This window comes from Miniopterus natalensis, chromosome 19, assembly GCF_054644295.1.
Source record: "Miniopterus natalensis isolate mMinNat1 chromosome 19, mMinNat1.hap1, whole genome shotgun sequence".
Taxonomy (NCBI): Eukaryota; Metazoa; Chordata; class Mammalia; order Chiroptera; family Miniopteridae; genus Miniopterus; species Miniopterus natalensis.
Window position 1 is genome coordinate 19,661,876 of NC_142099.1, and position 23,080 is coordinate 19,684,955.

Genomic DNA, 23,080 nt, shown 5'->3' on the forward strand with positions numbered 1-23,080 from the left:
AACTGCCTCATCCCTTCTTAAAATACTGCTGAAAATGAAGACTTTCCTTCTCTTTCCTTTTGTTTGGAAATTCATGCTCTTATAAGGTGTTCAGGTCTGTAGTGGTTGAAGTTAGCATCGTGCTGATTAAATGACACTGAGAATATAAATTATGTTTGAAGTCAGGATTGGATTAAGCAACAAAAGTCTGTTTGGGTGAATCTTAGAGATAATTGACCATAAACATATAGCCCTGAAATTCACAAACACTAAGTTTTGTTTGAAAAAACAGGTAAATATCTTTTCAAAAGTTTTCTAACACTGTTTCCTGGAGGCTTATTGATTAGAATCCAGCACTGTTACAGTCAGACAATTCTTTGAAGAGTTTTTGACCAGCCCGAATTAGGGTGTGTCTAGCTGACTTCTAAAGGGAGACATGGATGCGTTTTAATATTACAAAGCTGGGAAAGTGAGAACTTACTGCTATTTCCTTTTCTCTTTCTACTTGTTTATTCCAGAGTTTGAGTGGAGAAATGTGAGGAGAGAGGTTTCATTCTAAAACTGGTCTTATTAATATGAGTCTATATTGTGGGTTTGGCCATAAATAATTTTCTGTGCAAAACAAATTACAGAACAGGATCTGATTTGCTCAGAGTATTTGTTCAATAATATATTACTAAGGCATTTGCACTCAGGATTAATGTGTCAAATGAAACTGAAGAAGGAAATGGGAGAATTTGGGTCCATCCCCTACATATTTTGGGAAAGATGAATCCTATACATGACATTTTTTTTCCAGTGTTCTTCCAAAGAAATCCATCTTTTCTCAAAACAAAACAAAAGGCTTTTGGCCTCCCCTTCCCATCCACCAAATTCCTTCAACCTCCCTTCTCGATGGTCCCTGTATTCTTGTTTGACCAGTAAGTGACCACACCTCAGTGATGGTGACACAGCATCTGTCAGTGAGCTGTCTTCTAAGTCATCCTGGGAGCTTGAGCTTCAGGAAACATGAGTTAAAGGTATATGTATGTATATAGTCATATATGTATTCTAGCAAGAAAAAATGTATTTATTTTGACACAGGGAAACACTGATTTATGTTGCTGAAGAACTTGAAGCTAGTAAAAGGTTCTCTTCTCAGTCTCTGAGCGTGGACCCTACGTGCATAAAGATCCTTCATTCAGCAAACACCTGCTGAACAGCTCTGGTGAGCCAGCCCCTCTCGGCACACGGATGAGCCAGACAGACCTGACTTCACAAAACCTCTTGTACAGGGAAAGCCAGTTTTTCTCCTCCCGATTCCTCAAGTCTGGGTTGAAAGGTAGGGGCTGGGGCCTATACTGCCACAGGATTTTAAGGAACTAAGGTGTTACAAATACAGAATGTTTGGGGGAACTGGGAATATCTTACTGAGAAGCTAATTTATTTGCTTAAACGAGAAGTGTAAGAACCAAGGATTCTTACACTGTTTTGATCTGCCAAGGATTTCCTCTCAGAGCCGTTGCACAAATAGAGGTTGTGCTTGGTAAGTCACCAAACAAGACAGATGTGCACCTAAATTTCTAATGTGTTCTATGGGTTTCAATTCCAAAAAAGAAAACAAATAAAGATTTTAATAAGAACTGATGTATCATGTTTTCCTCTTATTCCCCCCCCCCCCCTTTTAAGGATATTTCCAGTGCTTTCTATTCCAATTTCCTGTCTGTTTTATTAGGGGACAGAAGGTTACATCTTATATTTTCACAGGACCTGATGGGTAAGACCTTTGGCTTCCGTAAGAGTCTTCAAAAGGCCCAGACCAGGTTGTGACTGAACCAAAATTTTCCACAGGATAATTCTTGGGTGCTTTTTTTGTGTATTTAACTCGATTCTTGCAGCTTCTTTAGAAGTAAAGAATTATGAGTCCCAAAGAACTTGTCAGGGCAGTGCCTATGGTAGAAGCATGGAAGAGAGGACCAGATTCCCTGATTACAATTCTTGGGACACGCAGATTTTTAATTTTTTAAAATATATATGTTTTCATCGATTTCAAAGAGAGGAAGGGAGAGGGAGATAGAAACATCGATGATGAGAGTCATCAATCAGCTGCCTCCTGCACGCCCTCTACTGGGGATCAAACCCACAACCCAGGCATGTGCCCTGACAGGGAATTGAATGTGACCTGGTTCATAGGTCGTTGCTCAACTGCTGAGCCACGCCAGGCAGGCCCAGATTTTTAACTTTTGAAATGGAAATCCGGCATCATGAATCTCAACCAGACAAATGAGCACAGTTCTTAAGACTTTTTTACTTGATTTGCAGCAATTTTGCTTTTGCCAGTTTTTGTCATTTGTCCTTGAATACCCATGAGGCTGCAGCCTAGGACATGTTCTTCGGACTCGCCACAGCGATCTTTCTGCAGGTGAGATTTCCGGCTTCGTTTGCTTCACAGGCACATCAGGAAGACTGGCAGTAAAGCTCAACAAGGGAGCAGGGAGGGCATGCTTCTGTACCCAGCGTATTTGCCTGTAAGAACTGTTGAGCAGCCCTCATTTTGTCAGACGAGAATGGTCGTAAGCACTGGTGCTGCGTGGGCGGGTTTTGTTACTCCCAGGGAGTAACAGTAGTAAGTCATGTTTGTAAAGTATTCAATCTTTCTTCAGTAGGCATTTGGGCATCGTGCTGTGAGCTATGGTTGCCATCGAGATGGTAATGACTGTCCCTTTCCTCAGAGAGCCTGTAGTCCTAGCAAGAGGAAGCTGTGTGTGAAGGACCAAATGCCTCGGGAACCACGTAAGCGCACTGCAGTGGAAATAAGGCCCAGGAAAGAGCCATGGGGCCGGCAGGGGAGAGGCAGGCAGGACCCGTACTGGAGAAGCCCTTGACCCAGGCTTGACATGTGGTGTGTGTAGAACCCCTGACTCTAGAAATGCAGAGCCTCCTGGGCCTGTGCTCTGTTGTCAGTACCTGGGTCACCAGAAATGTCCCTTCAAGGGTTTCCTGTGGTTCTGGCCAGTTGTGCCCTGTCTTTGGAGAGGACACTCAGTCTGCTGTGATGCCTCAGTGGCTCTGTGGAGAGATGTTAAACAAAGGAACCACTGGCATATAGACAAGCTGTGAAACATTCATTTTATGTTTTCAGAGTTTGCTTTTTACATGCCAAGTTTATGTGGAGATAGACTTGATTTTTACCCAAAGATTGTTTGCAAGGCTGATGGTGTTTTCTGTCTGCCTTCAGCAGGGTGGGAGCAATGTCTATTGCTAAGTTAAGTCCCATTCAGATGACAGTGAAGATGTTGGGTGCCCATTTTCTCTTAGAAAGACTGTTAAAATGCAGAATTTGATTGAGTAGATTTGGGGACTGAGATTCTGCATTTCAAACAAGCACCTGTGCTGGTGCCCGGTACCCGGGTCCTTGGACCACATTGGAGTAGCGCAGACAGGGTTTGCTGCCTGTAGTTTTCACAAGCGCCTTTGGATGTGCCCATCCATGAGATTTGCTCCCGGAGTTCAGCCAATAACCTCCAAGCTCTGAGAATGAATTGTTAGCAATTTATTGAAACTAGAGGTTGTCTCAAAACTGGTGTTTGGATTCATTGTTTCTTTTTCTTTTTAATTTGGATTCACTGTTTCTATGTGGGACCGACTCTGGTGGAAAAAAAAAAATGTTTAGCTCTACTTTTTTTAGAAAAGGAAATGTCTTACTGAGCTCAAGTTGCTTATCCCAGAATTTTCCAGCTACCTACTTTATTTACCATGAAATGCTAAATTCAAATAAAAGTATCCCAGAAGTTAGCAGCTAACTCTACATGAAAGTTACAGTAAAGAGAGAATTACTCCAGTCTTAAAATTTTAATTTTTAAAAGAAACTAGTGTTAACTTGAGTAATTTTATCACCAAAAATTCACCTATAAACTTCACTACTATAAATAAAGCCATCCAGGCTTCCTGTGTACACCATCCAGAGCCTTGTCCAGGGTGAGGCATAAGTAGTAGTAAAAGTTAACGTGTAACTGAATTAGTCCATTAACCCTCACAGCATCCCTATAAAGTGACTTTTATCCCCACTTTATAGGTGGGGAAACTGAGGCACAGGACAGTTAAGGAACACCCAAGGTCACACATAGAAAATGGTAGGGTAGAGGCCATTCACACCAATACTAGATTAACCACCAATACTAGATTGCCATTCACACTCAAACAGCATTTACTGAATGAGTTAATGTTTTACGTTTTGGACTGAGTATATAATAGTATGTTCCTTGGTAAGTGTTCCCTCAAGAGTTTCATGAGCTGGACTGGACATAATGTGGCACTTGTGGACTGGCCACTGCTCTCTGGAAGGTTTGGGTTCAATTTTGAGATCACTGAGCAGCCCAGAGATACAATATACTTAGGTAACAGTATTTTACAATCTAACTCCCGTATCCTAACCAAGGCGCTTGCCTGATTTCCCTAGCTCAGTGCGTGAAGGGAGCAGGCCTGGTGAGCTGCTGAGGAAGGAGCAGAGACTGGGATGAACAGGTGAGTCAGCTGGCCTGTGACATCAGTGAGACTGGCGCTAGGATTCACTTTCCTGTCCCGAGGGCCCAACCTCAGAGCCAAGTCTCATGGCCCCTAGACAGCAGTTTCTTCCTAGGACAAGGTGGCTCTTAGGCCAGTGACTTCAGTAAGTCAGGTGACAGAAAAGTGCATTGAGCTCTTCTGAAATCTGGCAACCTGGCAGCATGCACGTGAAGGGGGAAGGGAGCCAGGAAAAGGTCTTTAGCCAGTGGTGTCAGAAGCTGGTCACGGTCGGTCCCAGGTGCTCAAAAATTGCAAACATAGTCAAGAAAGTGCGCACAGTACTTCTTTTAAATAAGAGATGATTACAGGGACATAAGACCTTACGGTTTTCCCATGACTGGGAGTTTCCCAAACCCCCATCTCCAGGCGGGGAGCCCACGGCTTCTTGCTTTCGGTGCCGGTGACGTGCTGCCACGTGTCCCCTCCCTTCGCTCGGAGGAGCCAGGCCCCGTGTCCCCTCGGCCGCGCCTCCGCGCAGCTGACCCCGCCGCCGACCCGGGCCGGGCTCAGCGGGCTGCCCGGCTCCTCTGCCCGGTGGGCGGGACGCCGATCCTCAGCCCCCGGGAGGGCACAGAGGGTGCCCGTATTTGGTAGGCCTCGGAGGGGCCGCCGGAGCCCGAAATAGCGGGGTGATGACAGCGGCCATTTGGAGACCTGACTTCACCGTCGCGCCCACGATCAGCCCGGAACCGAGCGCAGCCTGGGAGCCGCCTGTCGGGAGGGTGGCGCCAGCGCTCGGTTTCGGTTCCGGGCTCCGCCGGGCACCGGGTCACGTGGGGCTTCGGTTTCCGTGGCAACGCCAATCCCCACAACCCCGTCGGGGCCTCGGAAGCGGGCGCGTCCCCGCGGGTGCGGACATGCCTCGCGCGCGGCGCCCGCTCTGCCTCTGGGCCCTGCTGCTGCTGCCGCCCCTGGCGGGCGCGCCGGAGCCCCACGCCCCGGCGGGGCCAGGGGAGGCGGCCGAGGAGCCGGGCTCCGGGGGGGCCTGGTCGGCCTTCCAGGACCCGCGGGCGTGGGTGAGCGCGGCCGGCGCCCTCTCCAGGCGGTTCTGGGCGCGCTTCAGCTGCTTTGTGTGGCCCGAGACCTGCTCGCTGAACAAGGAGGCCCCCGCGGGGCTCCCGGGTAAGACCAGGGGTGAGATGGGCCACTGACCTCAGGACCACCCTGCTTGCACCTTAGCAGCTAGCTTTACTGTGCTGCCCTGCTGGGGGGGGGGGGGGCAGGGCGCCCCTCCTGCCACCCCGTCCCTGGCGCCCCTCCTGCCACCCCGTCCCTGGCGCAGCTGTCTTCAAGGATGGGCCGGCTGCGCTCTTCTCCCCGCTCCTTCCCGACTCCTCCAGACAGCCCACACCTTGATGGCCTCAGTCCCCGTTGGACACAGCCCAAGTCCCTTGCCCTCTTCTGCTGCTTAAGGAGGTAGAGCCTGGGCTGGGAGTCCCGGCCTGAGTTCTGGTTCCCCCTCAGTCCCTGACAGATTGTGTGGCAGGGTTGGCATGCCACTGCCATGGGCCAGGTGATCTCGGAGGCTTCCTGCGCTCTCTGTCGGTAGTTCAAGATCCGGTGATAGTACTGTAATGGTAGTCCCGTTACGATGCTCTACAAATCTTTTAAATCAAAAGATTTCTAACTTCCAGAGCGATGGCTTTTGTTTTGTTTTTGCCAATGCTGGGTATATTCAAATTGACATTTGACATAAGAATTTAGAGGCCTTTGGGTTTGGCTGTGATCAGATTTGGAATCCAGAACAAGTAGAAAAGACGATAACCACCAGCTGCTGACTCTCCAAACTAGACTGCCAGCTCCTCGCAGGCACAGGCGGGTCTGGGCTTGCGCTTAGGCACAGTGCTCACGGCATGTTTGTTGAGTAATCTGAGCCTTTGCTGGAGCTGCTGGAGCAAAGCCATCTGCTGCCTTAAAGCTAGAGGTCCCCACTTCCCTGGCCAGGTGCAAGGCAGGCCCAGGGAAGAGCAGCGAGGAGTGGCTCTGGAAGGTGGGCAGAGGACTCGAAGAATTGGAAGAACCTCTTGAGCGTACAGAGCAGGGAGGCCGGGCTCCCTCTTGGCTCCAGGCCTTGTCTCTGTCTCACAGCTCCTCCTTTTCTAGGCTGGAGACTTCCCCTGTTGGGCCAGCAGTACCTGGATATCCTGACCACCTGGTTCTGCAGCTTCCAGGATTGCTGTGACCATGGGGACTGCAGGGTCTCCAACAACTTCACAGGTTGGAACTTGCATGCCCCTAAGGGGACAGTGATCTGTGGGAAGGGGAGGCAACTCAGGGCAAATGGCTAGGGTGCAAGGGACCTTTCTTCATCCTGCCCATGGCTGGTAGCATACCCTCCTGTCCCAACTGTGGCTCCCAGTAGCGCCTGTCTCCAAACCCTGCAGCCTCATGGCTGCAAGGAAGGCAGGCCTAGCACAGAACTTTGCACACACTAGCTGTCCTTAACAAGTTTGCTGAATTGAATTAAAATGAATAAAATGAGGGTGCTCCTATGAAATATGTAGGGAGTCCTGAAACTTCCAGGTGGGAACAACCTCATGAGCACAGGGGGGTAGGTTTCTCCTCCAGACAGAATCTACCAACCATTCTGGGGTTCTTCAGGACCTTCAGAAAGAGTGAATCCATTCTCTCCCTAAGTTCAATAGTGATTTCTCAAATTCTTCAGAAAAGAGCCCTTGGATCCCTTCCTGCTGCAGGTCTGCCCACTGCCTTGTTCTGAGCCCAAAGTGATACCACCTCAGCGATGTTCAGGGGTGCTCTCTTGGCTGTCGCTGAGCCTGGTGGCGACCCTGCCTGTGTGCGCACCTCATTGTGACCTCCTTTCCCACCCCTAGGCCTACAGTCAGACCTGAGTGTGCAACTGCATGGCCAGCACCTGGCCCAGGAGCTGGTCCTGACAACAGTGAGGAGCTACTTAGAGCTGCCCCGGCCAGACAAGGCTCTGGCTCTGTCGTTCCATGGCTGGTCTGGCACAGGCAAGAACTTCGTGGCACGGCTGCTGGCAGAGAACCTGTACCGGGACGGGCTGAGGAGCGACTGTGTCAAAGTGTTCATCACCCTGATCCACTTCCCTCACCCCAAGTATGTGGACCTGTACAAGGTGAGGCCGGCAGTGCTGGGCTGGAATGAGGTTTGGGCAGCCCCTCTGTGCTGGGGGTGGGGTCTGGGGGCCATTTTGACAGAACCTGTAACCCACAAAGACATCCACTCCACACAGGTGAGGCCTGGACATGTGGAGGAAAGGCATGTTCCAAACACCACTCATCCCAAGCTCTGTCTCCTTACCAGCCAGACACTGAGCTTAAACAGAGAATCCATCTGTTAATTTTTGTTATAGAAATAGTGGAAATGTCACAGGAAACGTGGAACAGAGAAAGGCAAAAACTGTATCATCATCTCCCCACATGGCCACAGGCAGTTAGTATTTTGGTGGACTTCTTGCAAGCCTTTCCCTTTGCCATTTTACTTTATTGTCATTATATTGGACAAGGTGTATATCCTGTTTTTTTAAAGAGGCCTATCATATCATAAGTGATTTTCCCCAAATTGCTCAACAAGTGGAGGGACAAAAATGGTCTTTGCTGCTCTATTTTGGGTTTCTTCTGTTGAAATGTAGTATTTGAAGTAAGCTGGACAATGACCAAAACCTCACTGCAGCCGGACAGAGGTGACTGCGTCTGTGTCTGGCTTTCAGTTCCAATATTTGGAGTACGATAACCTGGGAAGATTGGGTAAGCATTTGAGGACAGATTGCCTGAGTCATCTGGCAGTTTCAGTGCGGCCTGGAGGGCAGGGTAGGGCGAACTGTCCTAAGGCAGGCGGCTGGTCAGCCAGGCCTTTCCAGAACTAGCTGGCTTTGACTGTGCAAAGCTATGGATCTTAGTTCCCTGCCATGAAAAATGACACGTACGCACTCTCACACCTCACTTTTCTTGTCACACACGCACTCAGGTGATGGGACTGGAAGGCTAGAGGTGGTCAGTGAATGTGGGCTCTGCCAAAACACCCCACCCTGGGGCAGGGCTGGCCATTCTGGTGAACCCCACAAAGCAGCGTCTTTTCAACTGAGGGCTCTCTTGCCTAGATGGGGAACCCCAGTTCGAGTATGCTGGTCCCAGACAGTTCTGTCCCAGACAGGTCCTCCCCAGGGAGATTATGAGAACCACCGAGTTCTCAGCCCAGTGGGCACTCTGCTCCTGCAAGTTCAAGATGGGGCTGTGGCCACCTCTGGGCACTTAAATTTGTCTCCACCAATGATCCCTATATTAGAGCTTAATTCCCAGTCCCTAGGAGGGTGAGTCAGCTGTTAGTTCTGGGACCTCTACCTGAAGAGGGAGCAGGGCCTGGGGCCTGTTCCCAAGGGCAGGCAGACCCTATCCCTTTCCCAAACTGTTTCCACCTGGTTGGCTTTCAAACCTCAGGGTGCAGGAGATTCACCTGGGAAGCTAGAGGTGGCTGCCCTAGCTCCACCCCAGAGGTTTGAATTTGGTAGTTTCAGGGTAGAACCCAGCCCCAGGCAATCTACTGCCGATGCCCTGGGGAAGCAGGCACCTCACCAGGGCCCTCCTGGCTGAACGCGCCTCCCAGGACTCCCCAGCAGCTCCCTGTGTTCTGTGCAGGAGCAGCTGACAGACCAGGTGAGGAAGATGCAGGAGCACTGCCACCAGACCCTGTTTATTTTTGATGAGGCTGAGAAGCTGCACCCAGGACTGCTGGATGCCCTCGGGCCACACCTGGAACGCCAGGCCCCGGAGAACCACAGGGCTGAGGCTGTAAGAACCATCTTTGTTTTTCTCAGGTAAGGCCTGAGGGAAAACAGGAGGGCTGAGCGAGGAAGAAGTCTGTTCGGGTGCTGTGCGCCCCGGGAGTGGGGGCTGCTCACCTGGTGTGTAAGCTGGCGGTAGAGGGCTTCCGCGCTTTCCTAGGCTGCAGGCCCTTTTCCACAGGGAACCCAACGCAACTGCAATAGAGAACATAGAAGCCTAGCTGCTTGGGGTGCCGCAGGGCGGGGAGCTTTAGGTGTCAGGCTCCTGCCCTAATTCTACCCCCGGAGCACTTCTGAGGGGTCCCATCTTCCCCTCAATGGCACAGCTGGATAACTACTCACTCCAAGGACCGGCCTGGGAAAGAGCAGCTGCCCCTCATCTAGCCACTCCCGTGGTTCTCAGGATGGTGGGGCTCCCCTCAGACCCTCAGTTGCAGGTAGCCTCCCCAGGGAGGGACTGCTCACACCCGGAGTCCCCCCTTAAAGGGCAGTACGGTTGTGGCTGTTGTTGTTGTCTTTTAATTGAGGTATAACTGACTTATGGCAGCATGTTAATTTCCGGTGTACAACATGACTGGCTGATTTGTATATACTGGCAGACCTTGTTTTACTGCCTTCACTTTACTGCACTTCACAGGTGTTGCATGTTTTACAAATTGAAGGCAAAACTCCACCAGCAAAAAGAGTGACTCAATTTATTGCGATACTGTCTTCATTATGGTGTCTGGAATGAAAACCGCAGTATCTCTGAGGTCTGCCTGTATTATGAAATGGTCACAATAAGTCTAGTTAACATCTATCGCCATTAGTAGTTATGAAATCTTTTTCTTGTGATAACTTTTAAATCTGCAGTTCAGTATTAACTGTAGTCACCATGCTGTACGTTACATCCCCAGGGCTTACTTTTTTATAGCTGGAAATTTGTACCCTTTGACCCTCTTTCACCCATTTCTTACCGCCCCCATCCCTCACCTCTAGCAACCACCAGCCTGGTCTCTGTGTTATCTATGAGCTTGGGTTTTGTTTTAGATTCAACATATAAGTGAAACTATATGCTGTTTGTCTTTTTCTGTCTTGTTTCATGCCCATCCATGTTGTTGCAAATGGCAAGATTTTGTTTATGGCTGAATAATATTCCATTGGTGTATATACCACATTTTCTTCATTCATTCATTTGTGGGTGGGCATTAGGTTGTTTCTATATCTTGGCTATTGTAAATAATGCTGCAAGAAACATAGGAGTGTATATATCTTCACAAGTTAGTGTTTTTGTTTTTTTAGGATAAATATCCAGAAGTGAATTTGCTGGATGGAGTGGTAGTTCTATTTTTAATTTTTTGAGGACCCTCCATACTGTTTCCTACAATCACTGCACCAATTTACAATCCCACCAACAGTACACAAGATTCCCCCCTTTTCGCCAGCATTTATCTCGTCTTTTTAATAATAGCCTAACAGGTGTGAGGTGATGTCTCATTGTGCATTTCCCTGATTAGTGATGTTGAGCATCTTTTCATGTACCAGTTGGCCATTGGTATGTCCTCTTTGGAAAAATATCTATTCAGATCCTCTGCCCATTTTTTAATCTGGTCGTTTGGGGGGAGGGGGGGTGCTACCCAGTTATAAGTTCCCTATTTTTTATATTAACCTCTTATCAGATGTAGGACTTGCAAGTATTTTCTCCCATTCAGTAGGTTGCCTTTTCCTTTTGTTGGTTTCCTTTGTTGTACAGAAGCTTTTTAGTTTGATGTAGTCCCACTTGTTGGTTTTTGGTGTCAGGTACAAAAATCATTGCCAAGACCGATATTAAGGCGCTTACCACCTGTTTTCTGCTAGGAGTTTGAGTTTCAGATCTTATGTTCAAGTATTTAATCCATTTTGAGCCAGCAGTTTTTGTGTATGGTGTAAGATGGTCTAGTTTCATATATTTGCATGTGACTACCCAGTTTCCCTGGCACTATTTATTGAAGAGATTGACTTTTCCCCATTGTTCATTGTTGGTTCCTTTGTCATACATTAACTGACCATATACATGTGGGTTTATTTCTGGGTTTTCTATTCTGTGTCATTGATCTAGGGTATCTGTTTTGATTACTATAGTTTTGTAATATAGTTCAAAATGGAAACTCACACACTGGGAGTCCCCTTTTAGAAGGGTATTAAGTTTTCAAATCAGCAAATTAGTTGAAAATCAAGTACAAACTACCTTGGAATCGTTTTAATATAGACCCAGTTGGAAGGTAGTTTCCCACTAAGTCCAACATGGTGTGTTCTCCCCCCAGCCTTGAGTCTTTTTCTTCTCTGATCATGAGAGGAAGTCACTGGCTTAAAATTCAAGGGATAAAGTGCACCATGGCTCCCAATTTCCTGTTTTGTGTGTGTGCCCCAGACTCTGGAATGGCTATGCTGAAAGCAGACTTAGAAATCAACTTGTCCAATCCTCGTATTTTATGGAAGCTCCAACTGGGAATGTGTTGCTCAAGGTCTGTTCAAGTCTGGGTCCCTGCTGACTCAACTTGAATGTTTCACAAGCAGCTTCTTGCTCTCAGAGTGGAAGACAAACTAGTTCCCTCTCCCTCCCCAGGCCAGAACCTGCTTGCGAGGGGATTTCCCCCAGCTTAGGGAGCACCCTGTGAAGATAGAGAATTAGGGGGTCTGGTTTTTCATCCAGGCTTGGTAAGTGTGAAGAATAAGCTGTGGAGGGCAGATCCTGTTTCACTGTGAACCCAAAGACAGAACCGGTTTAAACTGTTGAGATTTTGGTGCACTGATGCAAGTCCTTCCGGATCTATAAGTAAGGCTTAGGGGACATTAATTACAGTGCAGTGTGCAGGGAGGCCATCCCAAGGTGGTTTTAAGAGAAAAGCATGCATGAGAGATTTTCTAATGTGATTAGCTGTGTATTATTGACCACCTTCTGAGGCACACAGCTCTCCCTGTTGCGATGAATTAGGTGGAGGCTCCAAATTGCAAGTAAGGCGTCACCTTGGTTCCCTAAGGCTTTTCCACCTAAGCCCTGCCAGGTGGTGGGAGTCCAGGGGACCCTCTCAACTATTGCTGCAGACACAAGTCTTTCCCACTGAGTGGAAGGGAAGCCTGGTGACCAGCTCACTCAGGATTCTCTTTGTAGAAATCCTCTGACTTTGTGCAGAGCTTCTCCTTTCCTCTCACCACACCTGAGCCAGCCATGCCTCGTGGCTGACTGTTCCTCTACATGGGCTTGTGCCAGGATTTCCTAATGCGACTCAGGCGACCCTGCTGTATTTCTAGACAAATGTTTGCCATTGTAGTATTTTGGAAAACCCTCATCCTCTCCAGCTCTGCCCTTTCCCCCAGTGACCCAGACTTTGTACACTATCTGAGGTCACCAGATGGATGGTGAATGGTGGAGGCAGGGCTGGGAAAAGCTGCCCTGTGGGCCTATGCTGCCCCCCAGGATAGAGCCCTTGGGCAGGAGGATACCACACCTGCGACAGGGATGCAAGGATGTGGCTCCAGTGGGAGCCTGGGTACCCACTGCCCAAGGGCCAGCAAGGCTGCCAGTGCTGTCCCAACCCTTTAAACCTTGAAGGTTTTCAGTTATTTAGTGGTGGGTAGGGAAAAACAATGCATTTGAACCTGTTAAAAAACAAAAATTCAATTGAATAAATTTGAAGAGCTAACTGGCTTTACTGAGTGATTCCTGAATCAGGCAGCATCCCACCTAGTAAATAGAGGTGCTTTGAGCAGCTGTACAATGTGGAAACCTTTTGTGAGCAGGACATGAAAGCATTGTTTCTGGCAAGGGTAGCTCCCTTTGGTGACAGAAGAAGGCCTGTGTGACAGATTACCTCATTGGTACCGACTAGAAAATTCCAGGCTGCGCTCCTGGAGAAGGCTGAAACTGCTGCTAGGTCAGGGATCAAGTCCAGGCTCGGTGCCATAATTTCCTCTTTAAGTTTCTGGGCTTGATTTCTAGAATGTGTGGTAGGGACTCCTGTGTTTGAAAGAAAAGCACAGCTAATTCAAACTTCTGCTGTGAACAAGTCACAGCAGTTTCACCCTGAAAAATTTCCTAAACCTGCTGTTTGAGGTAAGGTGGTGGTGGTTTGCAGGCCTGCCCTGCGTGGCGTCTGATGGTAGAAGGTGGGAGGGGAAGCGCAGTGTGGTGGGCTAGAGTGCCCAGCCCTCAGAGCCGAGCTTCATCTGAGCCAGACAAGTAGCACCGCCCACTTCCACCACGTGTAGAAAGCTCCGGGTGGCCACAGGCAGGACAGGACCTTGGAACTCCGACAGCAAGCAACTGTCCTCTTCTCACTGAAGCTGTAAAGTAGAGAGAGACATTAATGGCTGTTGTCAGGAAAAAGAGAAATGACTTGTACCCCAGGGCAGAGAAAACGCTTATAGAAATGTACGTATGCTGACTGACTGGAACCTAAGGAGGGTATCTTAAATTGTCTAGTCCCTGACTTTACAAATGAGGAAACTAAGACTCAGATTAAGGATCGAGTCAAGTTTTTATCTGTTCTTTTGGAGAGTCTAGCAGATCGGGCTGGGGTTTGTTACCAGAGTTCTGGAAAGGCCTTTGAGTGCCTTTACCTTTGGGGTCTCAGGGCTGGTACGATTACATATTGTCCTATCCCAGAGCCAAGGGCGAGGGCTAGTCTCCAGAGGCGAGGCGACTTCTATCCTTTCAGACCTCCCGGTCAGCAGGTGACCTGGAGGATGAGGAGGAGAACTGAGGTGCTGCAGGAAGGCACCTGTCTAAAGGCTGGGGGAGTGAACAGAGAGGGGGCCCAGGTTACCTCATGGTGACATAACCCTCCTAACAGAGAGGAAGAAAGAGAGATGTTGGCTGTGGGACAAAACGAGAGAAATTCAGAAGGGAAGTGGAGACGAAGGTGTGTAGAGAGGTCCACTCATTTAAGAAACATTTACTGAGCACCTGCTATGCACTGTGGTCACAAACAGGCTAAGCTCCGGCTCTCTAGAAACTTAGTGTCAGGTGGTTCCGGGTAGAAATGGGGAAGGCACTGGAGTCCATGCTCTGGGGCTGAGTGAGTCCTACACATGCCCCCCTTGCCCCCGGGGTGGGGCAGTCTGTGGGCAGGTCTTACCTCAGCTGATGCAAGTATGGCCACTTACGTGTGCAGAGATGACCTTCCTGGCAGGCCTTGGGGGGAGTGGGGCAGCAGCTTCCGTACATGCAGGTGTCAGGGCAAGTCTGGCTGAACTTGAGCAAGGGGGTAGGGACTCCCTTTGTTGCTGCCAGGCTCTCCAGCTGGGGAAGGAGGCACTGGATCACTTAGCTAGACAGTTGGCAGTCCTGGCTTATGTGCTAGGCAGGAAGAGAACCACTCAGCTTCTCCTCTGTGTCCCAGAGCCTAGTTCACAGGACGTACTCAAAGGCTAAATGACTTGGGTTAATGTACCTGAGACCTTCAGAGAGCCAGTCAGAGCTTCGTGAGGAGAGACAAAGGTCCTGGGTCCCCACTCCCTCCCTCTGCTGGGCCTGGGGAAAGGCAGATTGGTTTGTTTAGGAGCTGGCAGAAGGCCCGAGTCAAGGAGTCAGTGCTGCCAGCTCCAGGTCTCCCCTCCTCCTTCCCAGTCCCTGTTGGTGGTACTAAGATTTCTTCTCGCCGTCATCTCTCTAACCCAGTCCTCTTTCCTGTACTTTAGACCCAAAATTCTAGTTGCCTAATGATGTCACAGGCACATGTAAATCCAAGTTTTCATCTCCACCCTTCTATGTTCCACTTCTGTTAAGGGGTGGGGCAGCTCCAGGCAAACGTGTTTTCGATGACCTCCTTTCTCACACTCAGCCCTCAGTTTAGGAGGCACAACTCACAGGGCCCTGTGACTAATTTTTTTTTAATCCTCACCTGAGGATATGTTTTTATTAATTTGAGAGAAACATTGATCGGTTGCCTCCCATACACACCCCAACGGGGGTTCAAACTCGCAACCTTTTGGTTAGGCGACGACGTTCCAACAATTGACCCACCAGCCGGGGCCTGAACTCAAGTCCTCTCCTGCGCCTTTGCCCTCCCTAAATGGTGCACTGTTACTAAAAACGCCCTGACTAGCTTTTCGCAGCCATCCCATGCGTCTCCAAAATTCAGCCTCTGTGACCCTAGCGTGATATTCTTAGGAAGTAAAACTGATCGGGTCACTTCCCTACACTTCCAAGTCTGAAATCTGTTCTCCACAGCCCATAAGATAAAATCCAGGCACAGGCAAAGGCCTCCTTGTGCCAGCTGCGGCCTACCTTTCATGGCTACCCTCCCGCCCAACGCCCACAAGCCCTCTGCTCCTCTGCCTGGACGTGCCCTTCCCTGCTTCCTCCTCCCTCTGAAGTTTTCCCCACATTAGCACTTGCCGAACTGTCCTGGCATCACACAGACATGGGCCTCCCTGCAGCCTCAGTGTTTGTCAAAAGGGAGCAAGGCAAAGCGGATGGGTGACAAAGCAGGGCAATGTTGTTTCTGTACAGACCTTGGCGTTGTGACAAGATCTCCTAGGGGAGAGAAGGCCCCAGACCTCAGCTTCCATTCTTCCAGTCACCAGTGCAGTGGCCTCAGTGTCAAGTTAATCCATTTGAAATCTAAATATAAAAATGAAATCTCTTAACAAGCTTGTCTCTTTCAGTAACCTTGGAGGCAATGTCATCAATGAGGTGGTCCTGGGTCTGCTTAAGGCTGGATGGTCCCGGGAAGATATCACAATGGAACACTTAGCGCCCCGCCTCCAGGCTGAGATTGTAGCATCCACAGGTAACTCCCAGCCACACGGAAAATAAACCTGAGGGTTAGAATGTGTGCTTTTGAGACGGAGCGGATACTTAGGACACAACCCTATAATCATCTCATCGTCAACTTCAGGGAGGTGCAAGAAAAGTGAACTCCTTTTCTGAAAATGCTTTAAGAGCAGTGGACTGTGAAATGGCCCCTGGGGCTAGGCCTCCAGTCAGGGTGGCTTTACCTTCTGCCATCTAATCAAATCGTCTGCCTGGCAGCCATGCCCCACTTTCCCACTTCACCTGTGCACACACCCAGCGTCAGCCACGGAGCTGAGAGCAGACAGTTCTTAATGCTTCATACAGCCCTCCTGGAGTTGCCATGAGAGCAAACCTTGGGGTTTGCCCAGGCCTTAGGCTCGGGACACCTGAAACTCCAATTGGGCTCAGTCCCAGTTCAGACTCCCATGTAACTTTGGTCTTAATTTCAGACAGTGGCTTTGGCCACAGCCGCCTTGTGAAGGAAAACCTGATAGACTTCTTTGTGCCCTTCCTGCCACTGGAGTACCGGCACGTTAGGCTGTGTGCACGTGATGCATTCCTGAGCCAGGACCTCCTGTACACAGAAGCAGCGCTGGACGAAATCGCCAAGATGATGGTGTATGTCCCCAAGGAGGAACAACTCTTTGCTTCTCAAGGATGCAAATCTGTTTCCCAGAGAATTAACTATTTCCTGCCTTGAGAGCAAGATGAAAACTTCCTAAAGCTGCCTGCCTGCCACTAACAGGACCCTGGGGTCAGCAGACGTCCAGCACTCACTAATACACAAGTGGTGTGTAAGAGGAGGGCCTTAAATTAGAAGCCAGAGCCAATTCCTAAAATCACTTGGTGCCTTCAAGAGCCACATTCCAAAATGTGAGCCAGGTGGCTGGAGAAAGTCATGTGGGAAGAGAAACATCCCATAGGCTGCTTAGCATCTCAGCCCTTGCCTGCACATGCTTGGACTTGGGGGCTGCAGGATTCTAGGTGGCAGACAGGGTGGGGTGGAGTGGCTTTCAAGTTGTTACTCCCTGAGGGAAGCTGAGTAGCTTGTATCTGTGAGCAGAGCAGGGAAGAGCCTCAGGCCGGGGGGGGGGGGGGGGGGGGGGGGGGGGGGGGGTCAGTCAGTGTAGGCTAACATTTGTTCTGCAGATTTTAAAATAAATGTTTAAAGGTAGGGGCCTTGACATCACTATGCCATATGTAAATATTAAAAATTTGTAATTTTCTAAAACCTTCAGCCTACTTTCTTAATGGGACCTAGTAATCCTGTTCACTCAGCAAAATTCCAAATGCTGATGGGGACTGGGGGCATGCGGGCGAATGTTGGCACTCACCAAGCTGACAGGTGATGTCTGGTCTGCCGGTTTACTTCAGTTTGCTTTGCTGAGCTGGGTTATTTCAACCTTGCTGAAAAGGCTCCCTTCATGTTGCTTTTATGTATGAAAACGTCACTCTCATGCTCCCAGCTTTGAAAAGAAAAGCCATTTTTGAGGAATGGCAATGTGTACATTGTGCCCTAGACACTCAGGAGGTACTCACGTGTTTCTTCCCCTCTCACTTCTGAATCACATACAGGTCACTGTATTTGTCATCACCCTCTGATTTAAAGCCCTCTCCACCCTTCTCACCATTAGCCCTGGAGAAGTGGCACACTTCTGTCTCTCCCCCATGTGATACTTTATAGTACTTACTCAATTAACTGCCTCATGGCTAAGGAGCACCTAGTCCGAGCCACAGCAGATCCCAATAAATAAGGCAAATAAATGGATTAAAGGAACTTAGTTTCAAACCACTCATGGGACAAAAGTAAACTTGGCCTAACTGCACAGTAAAATGGAGGCTGGTGTTTTCACTGTCTCGGCTAGAACATCTCGGGAGGAATGTACAGTCCACCCGATCCTCTTACATACCCAGCTCTAAACTGTAATGTACATTTCAAGAAGTACATTCCATAGCTTTAGGTCTGAGTCACATCCCTTCAGCACTGGCCAGCCATGTTTGATGTCACAAGTGTAGGTCTAAACCTCTTACAGCCCAGGAACCAACACAAACAGCGGAACACAGTGGTTCCAAACACTTCTCTGGGGACCGACTGCCCCGGGCTCAAGTGCCATGACTCAGCTACGTATCACTGTACGATGACAGGAATGCTATTAACCTCAGCCTAACCTTGGTTTCCACTTTTGTAAAAGTGAGCACAACTATATTTACCTCTTAGGGTTGCTGTGAGGATTAAACCGGTTAATTCTGATCAAGTGTCAGGTAACAGAACAACAAAAACTTAGTAAAACTGCTGTCAATTTTGACACCATACTCCAAGCCAAGGCTGGGCCTTCCCTAGTTTTTGGAACCCTGGTTAGGTAACTTACCAGGTGCCATGCCCTGTGCTAATAAGCAAGCACTTTACAGCATCATCTCATGTAATCTTGAACACACTGACTTAGGTACCAATTTCATCACTGTTTAATAAATGAGAAAACTGGGCTCTGGGAGGTGAAATATCTTAGGCAAAGGCACAAAGCTCTAGTCAGGAGTGGGGGTTTGACCCAGGCAGTCCAACTCCAGCTCCTGTGCTTTAATGACTTGTTTCTAAAACAATTTCTAGATTTCCTCTGCAAAAATAAAATAATAGATATCCTCAGCAAATGCCACAGCCCAGGTGTGGAAAATGTCACAGCAATACAAAGGGGGAGAAGAGCACAACGGGGTGTCTTCTCTAAAGACTAAAACAATACTCCCCTGAACTAAACCAACACGAGTAGGAGAAAAGGACCTCGGAGTCAGAGGAGGTTTGTTTATAAGCTGATGTTTAACAGCCACTCTTAACTGGACCTCACGGGACACCACCTGAGTACATCCTACTCATACCTAATGAAAACATTACTTCTAAAAGCAATGACTCATTGTTAAAAAATATGAAGACCAAGTCAAATAAGAACAAAATGTTCCCTGTGAGTTTCTATACTTACTCTTTTCATGCTACTTTGGCTCAAAACATTTTTAGAACTTATTTGCAGTTGTCCTCAAAATGGACTTTGACGGAATTAAGTCTCATTTCACAGTCACCTTACACTGGATGGACTGACAGACATACACACACAAAATTACCCACCTGATGTACCAGCTGGGCTCCAGACGATGCCTTTGGCCATTTCCAAAAATGGAATCCATCAAAGGAGGAGTATTCAGCCCAACAGAGGACGTACTACAGAATGCACCAGAGGAATGACTGCTAAAACCAGCTTCTTTACCTTACAGACATCTATTCCATAGAGAAACATATTCTGCTTAGGTTCCCTGTCAGTTAAAATGATGGGAGAAACACCCCAATCAAAAAGCCTACTTTGCCAATAAAATATTGCAACCTTTATTTAAAATAAAACGCATGTTGGCAAGCCTTGTGAGACAACAGGCAGACAGCATTCCCCTTTCAAGGGCCTCATTTATTTACATCAAGTTTAACACTGTTAGCAGTTCACAGTCAGACAACAGGGTGAGAGAATTAAATTAGAAAACAAAACACCTGAAAATATATTACAATAACAATTAAGAACAAACACCTGACAACACTGGCAGTGTGACCCATGACGGATGTGTTCTCAGTTAAATCCCATGTTGTCTCACTGTGTCCCCTTAGCAGCGCACAGTGCCAGGCCCTCCAGACCTCACCCTCTGCGCACCCACCACACATACACCTGTAGAGCATGACCTTTGGTATAAACATTAAACAAGTTTTGAATAATCTGAAGCATATGTTTTAGGACAAAATTCTGTCAACCACCACAAAATATTCAAACTTATTTTTGCCAAGTGAACATAAAACCGAGTTCCTCCATTGATAGTCATAGAATCAAACTGCAGAGAAAGAAGTGTGGCGTCTACCTGGGAGACAGGTTTGAGCATGGACTAACAACAGCTCAGGCAGCCTGTTCTTGGCAAACACACCAAGCAGGGCACAGCTTCTATTCACCACAGAGGCTGATCTGATTGACAGCTTTCCCTTACCCCCTCCTTTCTTAGCACAACAGTGTACGCACACAACGTGGACACGTTCCCCTTTATACAGACCCAGGATGTGAGGGTTTTCAAACATACACCCTAAATAACTGAGTACCACAATGTCTTTCTAGCTTCCAAATACTAACCTCTCTGAAGGACAATCAGCCTAATCAAGGTGACTTCTCCAGATCTCAGAAAATTTCTCTCATAAGGGAGTTCCAAAAACAGTGGCGATCGTGAAAAATAGCTCAGAAGGCAGGCTTATCCAGCCCTCACCTACCAGAAACATCTCTGCCTCTGGGCACTCTTGCCACTCAGAACACATGCTAAGGTACTTCTGAATTGCACAGAACAGTGGCTGGGATTCAACGCTGATGACCCTAAAGCAACACCGCATCCTGCGATATCTTCTGAATCAAGAATACATTAATTTGGCATACCTGTGTAATTGTTATAATTGCTTAAGTATCCTTATATATGAATATTTTATTAACCAGAAGTCCCATTCTCCAACTAAAGTTTATGGTGCTTAAACACATGATTTAAAACTATCTTAAGGCTCAGAAGCAAATCTAAACAAGCTCCAACCATACAAACTGTATTTCCTTTCTTTAAGTCTGCTAGCATTTGACAGTTTGTTTCCATGTCTGAAAAAATTAACTAGAATGCTCCAAGATCTCAAGCCCTGTGTGTACAGCTCAGAAGTTTGGAGTGACATGTAGGACCCAGAAACTTGCAGTTTCCAGTACAATCATGAAAAAAGAACGAACACAGAAGGTGGTACAAGGTGTGGTCTGAGGACAGTGTTGGGCCTAGCCTTTCAACTTACAGAAGGCATCTTTTCCCTTAGAGGGTCCGCAGGTCTAGGTCTGAAGATCCACTCACACACCGTGTGACCGTAGGCTGAGTTGACAGGGCCTTGCCACTGTGTTCAGGGTTATTCAGCAATGAGGTTAAAGGATACTTTTTCTAGGAGAGGTAAACAATTTCAAACTTATACACAGGAGCAAAGAAATGAGTGAGGAAGGAAGGAAGGGAAGGAAGGGAAGGAAGGAAGGGCCCAGTGAGCGCATCCTCACCCCACTCACCAACCAGGATGGAGAGAGTGCAAGGGTCTGCCAGGTCAGTGCCCCAAGTGGGGAGGCTCTCACTGACCAGGGCTGAGCCCCTGCTACCCATCTCATCCATTTCTACCAGTTCTAGTTCAACAACCTGCAACATCAACCTGGCTGACAAGTCTTTTCCTGTGTAAAACACATGAAACCCGTCCTTGAAGGCACAATCCTCTAGGAGTGATCTTCACCACTCCCAAGTCAGCCTAAAAGCAAGAAGAGCTGCCCGCCCCCACCCCACCCCCCTTGCCGGGGAGAAGCATGGGATCTTCCTACCTTGATCATCATAGGATGAAGCCTTCCATTTCCTGTCCTTTGGATCGAGGACACTGAGTCATATCATCTTGCACACACGTTATCTCAAGACAGAACCTATACCTCAGGTGGGTGGCATGAAAAGCAGCAGAACCAGAGCAGAAACTCATCTTTTTGGACGTTGCAGTAAACTCCACAAAAGACAGGCTGGAGCGAAGACAGTCACTGAGGTGGATGCTCTGGAGCAGGGTGCAGCCCACTGCACAGCCCTGGAAGCCACCCTCACCTCCCCAGTAACATAGGAGGAGAGGGGGGCCCACAGTAACAGAGCAGGAGAGCAGGTAACGGTAACTTACTCCAGGTACTACTGGCCTGAGAAAGCAAGCCTTTAAGATTTTTTTAAAGTCTGGGAATTGGAAAACTGAAACTCTATCCCAAAGATATAAATATCCTGTTAACAGTGGGATACATTTTAGAACCAGCCCAAGGTCTTCCTCTGACTATGCTGTGGCTAGCAGCCACTTCCTTGGGTTTTCAGGTGCCCTTGGGGCTGCTTTCCTCTTTTTCTCTTGCTCCCACAGATCTCAAACTGAATCAGGCGTTTACGTAAGAACTGAGCTACTGGCTTGACAGAAGCTAAGGCAGAGAGATAGACAGCTGGAGTCTATTAATAAATACATTAGAAGAAACTTACGTCTAGAGACCCACCTACATAAAGAGGACTGGTCATAAATGCTTAGGGCAGAGAGATGGGCCCCCAACTAATGCAAGCAAGATGATGAAACCCAAAAGTCATCAAAAATACAACTGTAGACAACCCCATCAGCCCACTGTGAGCTCCCGTGGGAGCAGAGCCTGATTGTAGTGATGACATCAGTAGCAAACATGGGAGGGAACAGATGTCAGAATACAGTGCAGCTGTCACTCAAAGTGGCCAACAATGCAGTTTACTCTTGGGCGTTTTATAATCTAACAGGTGAGTTATGTTCAGCCACTCTCTTAGAAAAAAATAAAACATGGATGATGAATGTCAAGCTCATTTATAACTGATAGGAAATCCTAAAAGAAATTTCCAAAACACTCTGGTTCTATAGCCATCCCATCTCCTCTCACCCCCATGGCCCTTGCCCCACAAAAACAACAACAAAGCAAAACCAAACAAAAACCCCCCATGCAGGACATAGGTTAAAAAAGACACTGTCAACATCAACAGGTAATGCGTCTGCTCCCGCCACATTTAGGATGCTAAATGACTGAACATGTAGTGGACAAATGTTCAAAACTAACAGGGCCTCACTCTTCTTGAGTGAAGGTCCCTGAAAGAGCTTCTCTGTTGTGGAGTGAGTGCCCATTGCTACTTTTTAACGATAATGAAACCAGAAAGTTGGTCCCTAGTTTTCTGAAGTTATTCAGCACTGACCTACAATTTTAGTAAAACACTATACCTGCACATAGTCATTTAGCAGTTTTATAATGTCACAAATTACAGAGGTGACTGTTTATATGTCTGCATTTTCAGGTCCCCCACAGGTAAAAGCCTGTAAGTCAATCAGCATCTAACCAACTGCTTTAACTTTTAAATAGACATTAATAATACAACCTTATAGTTATATTACATTTGATACTTTTTTTCTCAAAGTGCTTTCACATACATTATTTCAGTCATTA

General features: G+C 47.9%; 1 protein-coding gene and 2 long non-coding RNA genes across 3 annotated transcripts; 2 read left to right on the plus strand and 1 right to left on the minus strand.

The window, feature by feature from the left end:
* The first annotated feature begins 2,100 nt into the window (after positions 1-2,100).
* On the plus strand, positions 2,101-4,722 carry LOC107531052 (uncharacterized). The gene is made up of 3 exons (XR_001602593.2): positions 2,101-2,380; positions 2,622-2,751; positions 4,418-4,722. It is a non-coding gene; the product is annotated as an uncharacterized LOC107531052 (long non-coding RNA).
* A 327-nt stretch (positions 4,723-5,049) lies between these two features.
* Positions 5,050-17,128, plus strand: TOR3A (torsin family 3 member A). Its single transcript, XM_087827613.1, has 6 exons — positions 5,050-5,646; positions 6,628-6,741; positions 7,359-7,624; positions 9,144-9,322; positions 15,917-16,041; positions 16,496-17,128. The coding sequence occupies exons 1-6, from the start codon at positions 5,157-5,159 to the stop codon at positions 16,744-16,746; spliced, it is 1,425 nt and encodes a 474-aa protein (XP_087683739.1). The 5' UTR covers positions 5,050-5,156; the 3' UTR covers positions 16,747-17,128.
* LOC148090914 (uncharacterized) lies at positions 14,623-21,700 on the minus strand. Its single transcript, XR_015716095.1, has 3 exons — positions 17,381-21,700; positions 15,764-15,872; positions 14,623-14,780 (listed from the first exon to the last, which is right to left on the minus strand). It is a non-coding gene; the product is annotated as an uncharacterized LOC148090914 (long non-coding RNA).
* Between the last annotated feature and the right edge of the window lie 1,380 nt (positions 21,701-23,080).